Raw genomic sequence first — 12968 nt, 5'->3', positions numbered from 1 at the left:
GCCGCTGTCCCCGGGGTCCTCGGCCACAGCTGGGGCTTTTGGTGGCTGTGGGTGGGAGGCCTTTGCCCGCGGGGTGGGCAGTGGGGCAGGAGGGGCCTGAGCTCTCCCTCCTGTCTCCTCCTACAGGCAGAGAAGTTCACCTGCGTGTACTACAGCTTCTCTGTTGGTAAGTGGGCTCCTCGCTCCCTGTGCCTGGGGGTCTCTCCCACACCTTCCCTTTTCCCCGCCTGGCTGCTTCCCATGGGCTGGAGCTGGCTGAGCGTAGGCGTGGTGGGGTGTTGTTTTCCTGCCTCCATCTTCCTGGAAGTTGTCTGGATCTTGAGCCTATCTATGGTAGATGGGCAACCTCAGGCCGCTTGGGCAGGTGTGGCACCAATGGCCGCTGGACACTGTGCATCATCCCTGCCATCATCACATATCATCATATATCTTGGTCCTAGTGCTCCCCTGGTGCATGTGCAATCCCAGAAATGTGCTAACAGAGCACGTGCAAACACCTCTGCAGGCTCTGGCCATCATCTTCCCTTTTTCCAGCCCAGCTGCTTCCCATGGACAGGAGCTGGCTGAGCGCAGAGGTGGTGGTGTTGCGTGGGGGGCAGAAGAAACCTTTTGTTTCCCATACACAGGGTGATCCTCTATCTCAGGAGAAACCTAAGCCAAGGCACACGTCTACACACTTGCACACACCCTTTGCCATCGTTGGGGCCACTGCCAGCATATGAACCAGGCTGTGGCACCCACTCCTGGCTCTGTGTTACTTGCAGGGCAGCCTCTGAGCCCAAGGCATGGGGTTGTGATTGGGGTGATTGTGCTGGTGGTGCTCCTTCTTCTGTCCTCGGGGATCCTGTGCTTCATGCTTTCCAGGTGAGTAGGAAGGAAACTGGTTCAACAGGGCCATGGGCAACGCCAGCCTCTTACTCAGGACTCCCCTTTGCCTTTCCAGGAAAAAGAAGTCTTTGCCCATCAAAGCTAAAGAGGATAATTAAAAAGGTAGGATCATGCAAGGTGGAACAGGGCCAGGGGCGAGCAAAGACAGGTATCCCAAGGGGTGGTTCATGGCTCAACTCTTGGAGGGACCCATGGCTGTGTTGTCCTCCCCAGGGGAGAGATCTGCTGGGAGGGGTATCAGAGGGGTCAGGCTGGGGGACTGCCCCTCTTGCCTGGGTACCTCTGGGGATCTGTGGTTGGGCACATCTGGGATGAAGGAGCTGGATGTGGCAGGCACTGCCCTGTGCTCCCCCTGTCTCAGACACTTGTGTGTGCAGACAGCTGTGGTGGAGCAAGCTCCCTGTGCAGCTGAGGGCACGCAGCAGCCTCTGCCCTGGGTGCCCTTGGTCTCCACAGGTAAAGGTGGCCAGGCTGGACATCAGTCACTCCAGCCCCTGCCCAGGACCACAGGAGACATTCAGAGCAGTGAGGGAGTGGAGAAGATGGGGAGGATGACCCCAGCTCCGTGCTGATGGCTGCCAGACCCCCTGGCTCTCCTCTGACCAGAGCTGGGGGACCCATCCAATTCAGCAGAGCAAGAGGAAAATAGGAGGCCAAGGAGGGTTGTGAGCTTTTTCTTCCCTCACTCCCTTCACCTCCCAGCTTTTGCTCCATGCTGATTTAAGGCCTTTGAATGTGACTTTCTGTAGTCCCCTTTTTTTAGGCTTTGCTTTCATTTTTGCTTTGCTGGGCGCAGGAACTGTACACCAGACTTCCTAGTCCCTGACACAGGGGCTCAGGCTGAGAGATGGTCCCTGCTCCTGCCGTGTCCTGGGTTCCCAATCCCTCTCCCTGCTCTGTCTGCTGATATTCAGCCAAACCCAGGGCTCTACTGGAGCTTGGCATGACTTTGCCTGATCTGTCTGGACAACCAATAAAGGCTTTTGATTTGGGGCTGCCTACCCCACTACAGATTCTGCCTGGTCCCCTCATTGCCCTTGTGGGGTCACATCTCCCTACAGGGACCAAACTGAACTTTGTTGAGGGGAGGCCAGGAGCAGGGCTGCTGTGACCCTGTGTCCCTGAGTGGTGCTTGACAGTCTTTCTGACCCCCAGGGCTGTGCTGGGCAGCTCTCACATGAGTTTGGATGGGATGCGTGGTGGGAATGAGTAAGGGGTGACGTCCCTCAATGCACATCTTGGGCAGGAGCGTGTTCTATGCCCATGCTGTGGGCCAGAGCCGAGGGACCTGTGTGCTCTGAGCTGCTTTACAGCCCCAGTGCCAGGTCAAACCTGGAGGAAAAAAGTAAAGATCAGAGGTCACCACCACCATGGCCAGCACAGAGTCTTTATTGGTGAGACACAGAACAGAGCCACGGGGTCAGTCCTGGCTCTGAGGCCCCTTGCCCTTGAGTAGCAAAGGCAGAACCAGTCTCCATGGAGCAGCAGCTCCTGCTGGAACCACATCCAGGATATCCAAGTTGAGCTGCTACAATGTGGGATTGCCATGGTGGAGCCAGACAGGCTGGTGGGGGAGCCTCTCTGGAGCTGGCAGGGCTGCGGCACCTGGGTCAGCATCAGGAAGATGAGGCTCCAGGAAGGGACTATATAGGGTGGGAAGGACCAGCCTAGCCTTGTAGGATTGTGGATTGTCCCACCCTTGGATCTTGTTGGCCTTGGGCTTCACGCTTCTCCCAAAGTAGGACAGATAGCCTGTGCTCCTGAGCCCTGTGGAACCTACAGTGGCTTGATGGCAAAACACAGGGTGTTGGCGGAGCTACCCCACTTTCCCTGGGGCTGTCTGAAGGGACAGAGGAGCCTGGATGGGACAGCTCGGTGTCTTCATCCCTGGCGCAGACAGGTCAAGCCTTGGTGCCTCTGCTCTGGTCTGCATACTTAGGCTGTAATTCCAGGTAAGTTCCTGAACAAACTCTGGGCAAAGGGTCAGGTTCCTGCTTCAAAGCCTGACCGCAATTTGGAGGCTGTCCAGCCTGTGCTCTCCAGCCGCAGAGGACCCTCAAGGTGGCTTTTCAGGGGAGTAAAGCATCTTGGGGCTATGCACACGCCTCTCCTCTCCTCTGGTTTCCACTATAACTGATGGAGGGCTGGCAATAGAGTCAAAGTCCTGGCCAGAGATGGGCAGTGGCCATGCCTCTACTTGAAATTCCCATAGGTTTCAAATGAATTCAGGTAACTGAGGGCTAGTTCGTAGCACAGCCCATACTGGTCCTGTGGACAGAAAGATGCACGTGAGAACCTGGTATCTCCAGTGGAAGGTCAGCCTTGGTTGCCAACAGCTTTCTGACCAAGCCAGGCACAGGTACAGCCAGCTCTCCTCCTCCCAGTCAAAGCCCACCTTCCCCTGCTGAGGAATCCCAGGCATGTGCTCCAGCAGCTGAGATCTGGGCTACCCCAGTGCTGGAGCCAGCTGGTCTCTGGCGGAGAGCCAGCATCCATGGCATGAAGAGTCTGCTGCTCAGTCCCATCTGGGGTGCTCGCCCTATGGTGGCCTCTAGCACCCAGACCAGGTGGCAAGGTGGGTGCAGGAGAGGCACCTGAGCACCCACCAGTGCAACCCCTGCTGAGCAGACAAGGTGGAGCAGAAAGGGGCAGCTCAACCCACAGGATGCTTCGGCGCCCATCTGGTTCTGCAGAACCTGCCCCTGAGCGAGAGGGTAGGTCCCAGCGGCAGAAAACGGGTTTTTCAGAGATGTCATCTGCCCCTGCTGCCCTCAGGATGATCTGAGCACATAGGTGCTAGGGCAGCTGCTGGGACAGTCCAGGCTATGGCTCTTTCTCCGGTGTTGCCATCCTGGCTGGGTTTGAAGTCAGCACCTACCACGTCTTTAATCAGCTGTCTGCGCCACCTCTTCAGCATCCTCACAGCCTGGGATACATCCACCAGCCCCTCGCTTTGGATCTGCTCACACAGGAAACTGGCAGCACAGAAGATTCCACTCCGGCTGGCACCATCCCTGCGGAGGAGAGCAAGGAGAGAGTCTCTTGTCCTGGGATCACCTGGCAGTGCTGAGCCTCAGAGCTGTCCCACTAGCCATGCAGGCTCTCAGGACAGTCATGTCCACAGATCCTGCACCCAGCCAGCCTCCTCAGGGAAGCCTTCCTCCCTGAACACAGCTGAATTCATGTCTGTATGTCCACCCTTCACCTGAGCTGAGGACGTTGCTGTGACCGAAGTTCACTGATGCAGCCTGGGCTGAGCCAGCTCTGTGCCATGGCTCTCCTCTGAGAGACATCACTCACCAGCAGGTGACGAGGATATGTCCATCTTGGCTCTGCCGATGGTGCGTCTCCACCTTCCCTAGTAGGCTGATGATGGTGGCAGGGTGCAGAGGAAGACGCTGCTGCATGGGCCAGTCTTTTAGTTGCCAGAACCGGACTTCAAGTGCAGACTTCTTGGGCTAGCGAGGAAGAAAGGCAAGTGCGTTAGGCAGGGAAGAAACCCACCGGCTTCACGGAGGGACAGCTCAGCCTTGCACACCAGATTGGGGAGTGGCTCCATAGTGGGATGGCCCACTCCCAGACAGTGTCTCTGTCCTTCTCGGTTGAGGGCTCAGAGCAGCAGAGTGCACGATAAGAGCTGACCACCAGGTGCAGCTCAGACTGATGCCTGTGCAGCACCTAGCTATCTGTAATAGCTGTCCCCATCCACAAACCACCAACAAGATGCACAGATTCTACCCATGGCTGCTGACCTCCAAGTTAGAAAGTACACAAATGTACCTCTGCCTCCAGCCTCACCCTCTTGGGATTAACCTCTCTCCCAGGGTGAAAAGGCCCTGCTCCTCCAGGAGCCCATCAGATTCCTCTGACTGTTGTGGCCTCTGCCACCCCTAGCTGTGACTTTGACCCCAGATTGAAGCCTGTTGACACTAGAGCCCAGCTGGTCCTCCAGGTCTGGCAAAGGCTGTTCTCAAAGGACTTTGCCATCTCTGCACAGAGCCCACCTGCTGCATGTTGGTGAGGGCAAGTGTCCAGCCTGTGAAGCCAACTCCGGGCTCCTCTGAGATCAGATGGACATGGAAACGGCCGTAGGCAGCTTCGCCCTGGGTGGGCCAGAACTCCACATATGTCTGGTGGGGAGACAGACGCGTGATCAGACACAGCCCTGACCTGCAAACGTGGCAGAGCTCAACACCTCACATCACCCATAAGCCACGGTGTGCACGTGGATGCTCTGCTGGGGGACCAGCCCTTGGTGCTGCAGCCAGTAAAATAACACTCCTGCAGAGACGATGCCCGGGCAGGGCTAAGCAAAACCTGAGGGATGCTCTCTCACTGTGAGACTGGGGGGACCCCTCTACCCCAGTGCCGCGGGGAGCTGGGAGAGGGGAGGGCTGCGCGTTGTCTACTGACCTCGTCCAGCTCCTGGAGCTGGTTCAGCACAACCACCGATGTGCAGGTATAATCCCAGACCAGAGCCCAGAAATCCACCAGCGTGGTGGGGAAAGGCAGCTGGGTGATGATGAGTCTGTCCTCATTGGTGTATGTCTGCAAAAACACACCAGGGTGGTGGGGGGGAAGAGGTTACACCATCCACACCCTGGAGACCCCTTCCAGCTCCTGCTGCCTCTCTCCAGCCAGGGCTCTGCAGGCCCAGGAGCAGAGCCCAAGGAGACACAGGGCACCCCAACCCTGCTCGGAGCAGGTTTGCACCCCACTGCCCCCTCAGCTCATCATGCCTGGGCTCTGTTCCCAGCAGGGAAAAGCCAGGGGCTGTTTTGCAGCCTGGCTGTGAAGAAGCCCCAGGGCTGGGACACCTCAAACCAGGGTGGCATAGCCTACTGCTGGGGCTGGAGCCTTACGTCGGCAAACACGGCGTTGATGTAACCCGGCGAGCCATCGGCGTTGAGGGAGGACATCAGGATGGGCCGGCAGGAATCCGCTGCGGAGGCAAAGAGCGAAATGAGGAGCCGTCCTCTCCCTGCGCAGAGGCATGGGGCTTTCTCTGCAAGTGGTGGGGTCAGCGTGGGTCCATGCGGCACGGGCTGGAGAGGCTTGGATGAAAAGGCACTGCCAGCCCCACTCCGTGGCAGCTCAGGGCTGCCTGACATGGGGTGTCCAAAACCCCACGTGCAGAGGTGCAGCAGGTCCAGCCTCCTCACTGCTCCCTGATGACTCGTCTGGGGTCCCCCCCGGGACAGATTAGACCCAGGGACATGTTTATCCTGGGTGTACCCCATGGATTCATGCCTCCAGCAAGCCCAGAAAGAAGCAGGGAAGGTGTCTTCCTCCCATGGAGGAACCAGCCTAATCTATAGTTATTACCAACCCAAAAATGACGTTGGACCTTGGTTAGAACTTGCCAGTGGCATGGTGCTGGGGAGGGAAGCAGCAGGGCACCATCATCCCCCTCTCAGGTGCTGGGCCGCAGAGCAAGGGGATGCCCAGCCCTGCCAGCGGTACCTGGCAGGATCCCTGGCTTGCGGTTCTTGGGCTGGTTGGTGGGTTTTTCTGCTTCTCTGCATGGCAGGAGCTGGAACAACTCAGAAAACTTCTGCAGGGCCTGTAGGGGTGATTCAGACAAGCAAGTCCCGCCTGTCAGTTCCTCCCCTTCTTCAGCCACCCCAGAGAAATGCTCCCCCATCTTCATCCCACAGCTGGGGAGGGGAGCAGTAGAGGGGAGGCACCACAGACCAGCCTCTACAGCACCAGACCCCCAGTGCACCAGATCCTGGTGGTACCTTAAACTCCTTCTCAAGGACACTGTTGTGCCTTGAGGTCTCAGCTTCTTGAAGGCAGCGGACATGGCTGGTGATGCTCTCCACTGGGACTCCGGTGTTGCCGCAGAGCAAGCCTTCGAGCAGCACCTCATACAGGAAGAGGTACTGCTCCTGCATGAGGACACGGATCAGCTGCACAGTCTGGAGCAGCTCCAGGAGGAGCCCTGGGACTCCAGACCACCAGCTCACTGGCATCGACCTGTGCCAGGAATGAGCCAGGTCCATCTTTCACCTTCCTGCTGCGGGGCCTGGAGCCCAGACGCTTTGCTCTGAGAAACAGCCAGCAACTGCAGCAACCCACACAAGACCATCTTCCAGTGGTTTAATGCTCCCTCTCAGACCAGACTCCTGCTCTGGGGAAGGACACCCAGAAAACCAGTGAACTAGTTAGTCCTACAAGCAGCTGGATGGTCCTGGCCAACCTAGTTTCCTCTGAAGGGTCCCAGCACTGAGCAGACCATAGGGACTTAGTCCCTTGGCCCAGGACATTGCTGCCCAGAAGATGCCACAAGGGCAGACATCCTGAAAGCCTGAAGCATATGTGTGTTTCGTTCCCGCTCCTTGCCTACAAGACAGCCCTTCTATACCAGGATGACTGGTGAATATGAATGCTGCTGGCAGCTCAGAGGGTCTTCGGGAAACATGGACACAGCATTGAAACGAAGATCCTGCAATATCTGTTACCTGGCAGCTCCAGTCCTTGTGGCTAGACCCTGAATGGCATGGCCAGTGTGGCTTTGCACGCCACATCCATGAGAAGGGTGGAAACAGATCTGCAGTCTGACAGTGTGCAGGGAGCAGTTAACACTCCTTACCTTGGTCTGCACCATGCTGACCCGCTGTTCCCGCAGCCTCTGCACGCAGTGAAACACATCCACCTTCCCCTCCGCCTTCCCCATCTTCAGGAGGAAGTCCAGGGCGATGAAGGTACCTGTCCGCCCGATCCCTGCACTGAGGACACAGGAAATTAGGGGTCAGTGGCACCCCAGCCAGCCTTACACCAGCACCCAAGCGCTTCCAGACCCAGTACCTGCAGTGCACCAGCACAGGTCCAGCAGGCGCTTCCAAGGCCCTCTTGTTCACCACCTCCACCAAGCACAGGAGCAGGGCAGGGTTTCTGGGCACCCCGTGGTCTGGCCACAGCAAGTAGTGAAACTGCTCCACCACTCTTGGGAGAGCACAGCCTACCTGCAAAGAGGGAGACATGGCTGGGAGCAGGGAGCAGGAACCAATCTGGAAACTTGCATGAAATATTTGCATGTCAACAAGTAGGGAGCAGTGGAGAAAACCACTTCAGGGGGGCACCAGCACACAGTGTTACCCCCAGCACCACCACCACAATGACGGCCCCGCTATAGCTCATCAGGCAGCAAAGGGCAAATTCATCCAGCACACAGCTACACAATTCACTTTGTTCTCCACTTCCCCATGCTGCCAACATTGAACTCAGAGCAGTAAATGCAGCTTATGCCCCAGAGGAAAAAAAAAAAAAATCACAGTGGAGAGTGTTTCCATAGTCACCAAAAAGCTGTGGCGTCCCCAAATGAGGTATTTCCTAAGGCTCGTACTGCACTGATGTGAATGTGGTCACTTTTGTTACCAGCCCATCATGTATTTTTATCTAAGCATCACAATCAGTTAGCCTGAACTAATGGCCTGCTACATGCCACCATCAGGTGCTCTTGGAGCTTTACCTTTCAGCTAGACTTTGCTCTGGGCAAGACAAGAAAAGACAAGATTACTTGCAACTGCCATTTCTTTATATTGTACCTGTTTTCCCCTCCTTGCAGCTCCTTTGGTTTCTCCTTATTACCTGAGGTACAACGTCATCAGAAGTAGCCATTATGTAAGTCATTATGTAAGTTATCTTAAACCATTAACTATCTGTTCAGGTTTAGGAGCTGTAAGTGACCACAGAGCTTCCATGGGGACCCTCTGCAGACTGGCCTAGGTGACAGTCAGGCACTAGGTGCAGACAGGCACCTGTCCCATCATCCTGGATGTACAGAGATGCCATTTTATACACTTTAACTGCTTTTATACCCTTTGTGGTGACCTCATCCAAGCCCTCAATGATGCATGCCCATGTGCATCATCAGTCCATATGCAGCTGGGGTGACCACAGGAACTGATCAATGGCCTTTGCCTGGCACAGAGGCCCGGGGCCAAGTGATAGCAATGCTGACCTGCCAGGGCTGGAGACCAGACAGGGCTCTCCACAGAGTATCTTGGCTGACAGCTCCCACCAGCTGCTGAAACCCAAAAGCATCCTGCATCCCCATCTCAGCTACATGCCAGGCTTACCTTCTGCAGGCAGAAGATGCGTGTGACAAGGCCTGTGGTAGTCCTGGTGTTGTTGAGTGTCACGGTGAAGTCCCCGTAGACCTGCTCCTGCTCTGGCCAATACTGCTCGCACTTGGTCTGTCAAAAGCAGCGAGACCGCTAAGCACGAGCAGACTCGTGATGGGAGCGTTGCAAGCCAGCAGTGGTGTGGAGCTGCTCTCTGCCCTCATTGACAGCTGCACTGGGAGCAAAGCAAAGCAAAGCAGGCAAGGAAGCCTGGGGTCTGGGGAGGCTCAAGCTGAGCACAGGCTGCAATGGTTTCTCTACCTTGTTCTGCTCCACCAAGCCTGTCAGCATCACAATGACTGAGGTCTTCTCCTGCCAGACCATCTGCCAGAAATCCACCACTGTCCCAGGCAAGGGGCCTTGGGGAGGAAAAGAAGAGCCCTGTGCCAGTGTCCAAGTCATGGGAGTGTAGCTGCTCTCAGTCATGGCTCAGATGTTCCCAGGCTATGAGCAGCCCTGGTCTTCCTACTGCCCTGGGACTAACACTGCAGAGCCTGGGCACAGCAGCACCTGGCAGGGGGTGCTGGGTGCCTTGGCTTCATCACCCGTGTTAGAAACTGCAGCAAGGAAGTGGGAGGGCAAGTAAACCCAGGTTACCACAGGGATTCACTGCTGCTTCAAGGGCTTCCCCATCCAGACCTCAAGACAAGCATGAGCTGCTTCCACATTCAGGGTCCTATTTCCTGAAGAGCATTTCTGCAGCTTTGCAAGGAGCCTGAGACCTCCTCACTGCTGCACAGAGCAGAGTAACCCATCTTGGCTTTGCACAGTTGTAAGGAGCCTGCCTTCAAGTGCCCTGAGTGCAGATGTGTGGGGCATTTGTAGGTTTGTCCCTGTCATGCCAGCTGCCAAAGGGAACAAGCCAGGCTTGTGGGTGGAAGGACCATGTCCTCAGCCTGGGCAGTGCAGGGACAAGCTCCAGCTGGCCACTGCCAAACTGCCAGAGGCCTTCCATGCCCTGCAGCAGCTGTAACCACCATACAAGGCAGAGGCTCAGGAGATACAGGACCTTGGACTGAGCCATTAACAGATCCTAGGCTGCTGTCCCAGTTCCCCACTCCCCAAAGTGCTCAGAGCAAGGACTGGCATCTCCTGAGCATGAGGGCTGGCAGCACCCACCTTGAGCTGCAATGAAGAAGTGTGGACTTCGGTAGCTCTGTGGGGAAAGAGATTCAAACAGCTCTGATCACATGGGTTAAACGTATAATGTGGAATGAAATAAAGGACCCATCCCCACAGGCATCAGAGCCCAGAGCCCTCGGCACAGTGTGTCCCGCAGAACCACTCCTGGCCAGCACAGAGAGTGGGTACCCAGGGGCTGCATCTCTAGCTCCTGTCCCCTCACAGAGGTCCCTTTTTGTTAGGAATGAGAATGGCACACAAAGCCAGAGTATGCCAGGCAGCTCAGAGGGGACATAAGGAAAATGACATTCCAAGATCTGCCAGCACTTGAGGGCACCAAGTGCCAGACCTGGTGCCACCCATGTGAGCGGCACTGTCCTCACCCAGCGCAGCCAGGCACCTCTCCTACCCTGCCCAGGCACCACTACCCTGCCCAGGGCAGCAAGTCCTCGCTACCTACATTCACGTAGCTGGCATTGATATAGCCATTCCCTGTGTCAGAGGGCTGCAGCACCACGCGGCAGTGGTCGTCTGAAAGAGAAAGGAGGTGGGAGTCAGTGGACTATCTCTTTGGGGCAGCAATGAAGTGATTGTTCAAGGATGTAATTTAGGAAAGCCCAGGACTGTCAGCTCCCTCCTCAGCAGAACTCTGGGCTTCAGGACATGTCCAGGGGTAAAGAACAGCTAATGAGACAAAGCATGACATGGCACAGCGGGAAATGCAACGTGGTGTCGCAGAAGACTGTTAATGTAATGGCCGAATGCCCACACCATGTGGGCCCCAGAGGAACTTTACGTTTTGGTAGAAGTTGGGTCACTCCCTCTGCTTTCCCATAGATAGCCACCTCTGGATGGGACACAGCAGTGTTCAGCAATGATTAACAACAGGAACAGGAATACAGCCCCTTGGAGGGCTGTTTGAGGAGCAGAACAAGGACTCTCCAACTGGGTATAAATCAGTAGGGCCAACATGACGATTTTGGAAAATCCCTATGGGTTTCAGTGGCCACAGAGGATGAGACGAGGACCTCGGCACTGCTGAATAGCTGGAGGGGCACCTACACCAGCCCCAGCGCCCTGCGCTGCCCAACCACCTCCACGTTCCTGTGCCAAGCCCTGGGGAGCTCTGCTTACATGGGATGATGCCCTTGTAGCGGTTCTTGCTCTGATTACACAGCTCCTTCCCGACATCGCAGGGATGCAACAAAGTGGAGGACAGTTGCTGCAGAGGAAGAAGACAAGCCCATTCCGCATTGGCACATGTTCTGGGGCTGGCCAAGGGCAACAGCATCACAAACCCAAGGGAGCAGTGAGTGCTGGGTGGACAGTGCAGCCAAGTAGGAAAGCAAAGCTAAACCAGACCTGATACTCCCTCAGACGCCCAGCGCCATGTGTGTCAACTGATTCATCCTCTGTCTGCTCTGCCTCTATTTCTGCCCTCTTAAACCTCTTCAGAGTCTCCAGCAGTTCCTCCACCGGGATCTGTGTGTCCAGCTTGCTCATACCTATGGAGACCACGAGGCCAGGAGTTTAGCATGTACCTGATGGCTGGCCCTGGAGCTCTGCAGCTGGGACTGGGCTGGCATTGCGGTGTCCAGGACCCCATCAAACCTGACATTGTCCCTCGCCACCCAGGTCCCTTTCTCCTGGGAGGTGTCGCTTTCCCTATGCCAGCCAGCTCTGATCCCCTTGTTCCTCTAGGGACCTTACAGAGCCTGTAAGCACCCTGCCTGTGCCGTTAACAGACAGCCTGTCCAGACAAGGCATGCAGGGCCTCAGCTCATACCGCACCTCCATGACATCTTCGCAGGGGGATAGTGCTGTTGTTCTCCCAGGGTTTTGAACTGTTGTACTTCCGCCTGCAAAACAGCAAGTCAGGCCCATAGACCAGCAGAAGGGAGAGACAGAGGAGAAGCTGTCGCCCATGTAACAGCCCTGCCTCCCACCTTGCTTTATCTCAAGGTCCCCTTGGACACTCCCTGGCAGTGCAAGGTGCTGGATGCCTCACAGAGAGCAGTGGAGGTAGAGCACATACTGACCTGAAGAGTATGAAGAGCAGCAAAATCCCCAGTGCCAGAAGTGCAAGGACCAGTGCTACTGTCATAACCATAGGCATCCTGCCCAGCACAGGCACCAGCTCCTGCCCTGCAACCAGCACAGCACAGACTCAGGCTCCCACACAGCGTGAACCAGGCATTTGGGAGATCCCACAGGGGCAGCTTCCCTCATCTCCCACCACAGGCTTTGCATTGGAGAGTATCTGAGCTGGTGCAGAAAGCATAGGTGCTTGCTTGGTGCCTGACTGCCCCAGCCATGGCCAGAGCCTGCAGAGGTGTTTGCACGTGCTCTGTTAGCACATTTCTGGAATTGCACATGCACCAGGGGAGCACTAGGACCAAGATATATGATGATATGTGATGATGGCAGGGATGATGCACAGTGTCCAGCGGCCATTGGTGCCACACCTGCCCAAGCGGCCTGAGGTTGCCCATCTACCATAGATAGGCTCAAGATCCAGACAACTTCCAGGAAGATGGAGGCAGGAAAACAACACCCCACCACGCCTACGCTCAGCCAGCTCCAGCCCATGGGAAGCAGCCAGGCGGGGAAAAGGGAAGGTGTGGGAGAGACCCCCAGGCACAGGGAGCGAGGAGCCCACTTACCAACAGAGAAGCTGTAGTACACGCAGGTGAACTTCTCTGCCTGTAGGAGGAGACAGGAGGGAGAGCTCAGGCCCCTCCTGCCCCACTGCCCACCCCGCGGGCAAAGGCCTCCCACCCACAGCCACCAAAAGCCCCAGCTGTGGCCGAGGACCCCGGGGACAGCGGC

The 12968-nt window shown here is 56.5% G+C and overlaps 1 protein-coding gene and 1 long non-coding RNA gene across 2 annotated transcripts in view; one reads left to right on the top strand and one right to left on the bottom strand.

Annotated features, from left to right (window-relative positions):
• Positions 1-123: 123 nt before the first annotated feature.
• LOC104133888 lies at positions 124-1874 on the top strand. Its single transcript, XR_004843105.1, has 4 exons — positions 124-166; positions 765-864; positions 944-990; positions 1345-1874. It is a non-coding gene; the product is annotated as an uncharacterized LOC104133888 (long non-coding RNA).
• A 487-nt stretch (positions 1875-2361) lies between these two features.
• LOC104133887 overlaps positions 2362-12968 on the bottom strand; it is a 25790-nt gene continuing 15183 nt past the window's right edge. Inside the window, exons 9-28 of the mRNA XM_035902736.1 lie at positions 12896-12939; positions 12803-12842; positions 12179-12284; positions 11931-11998; positions 11502-11644; positions 11274-11361; positions 10600-10670; positions 10137-10173; positions 9279-9376; positions 8973-9089; positions 7699-7856; positions 7484-7619; positions 6630-6779; positions 6352-6451; positions 5751-5830; positions 5302-5436; positions 4893-5018; positions 4189-4346; positions 3767-3902; positions 2362-3156 (exon numbers count right to left, since the gene is read on the bottom strand). Coding sequence (XP_035758629.1) covers positions 3082-3156; positions 3767-3902; positions 4189-4346; positions 4893-5018; positions 5302-5436; positions 5751-5830; positions 6352-6451; positions 6630-6779; positions 7484-7619; positions 7699-7856; positions 8973-9089; positions 9279-9376; positions 10137-10173; positions 10600-10670; positions 11274-11361; positions 11502-11644; positions 11931-11998; positions 12179-12284; positions 12803-12842; positions 12896-12939 — 2066 coding nt within the window. The 3' untranslated portion in view covers positions 2362-3081. The remainder of the gene's footprint in view (positions 3157-3766; positions 3903-4188; positions 4347-4892; positions 5019-5301; positions 5437-5750; positions 5831-6351; positions 6452-6629; positions 6780-7483; positions 7620-7698; positions 7857-8972; positions 9090-9278; positions 9377-10136; positions 10174-10599; positions 10671-11273; positions 11362-11501; positions 11645-11930; positions 11999-12178; positions 12285-12802; positions 12843-12895; positions 12940-12968) is intronic.

The sequence above is a fragment of the Egretta garzetta genome, unplaced genomic scaffold (genome assembly GCF_000687185.1).
Source record: "Egretta garzetta isolate BGI_Z169 unplaced genomic scaffold, ASM68718v1 scaffold59, whole genome shotgun sequence".
In the NCBI taxonomy this organism is placed as follows: Eukaryota; Metazoa; Chordata; class Aves; order Pelecaniformes; family Ardeidae; genus Egretta; species Egretta garzetta.
Note: the sequence above shows the minus strand (reverse complement) of the source record. Positions and strands in the feature narration are given on the sequence as shown.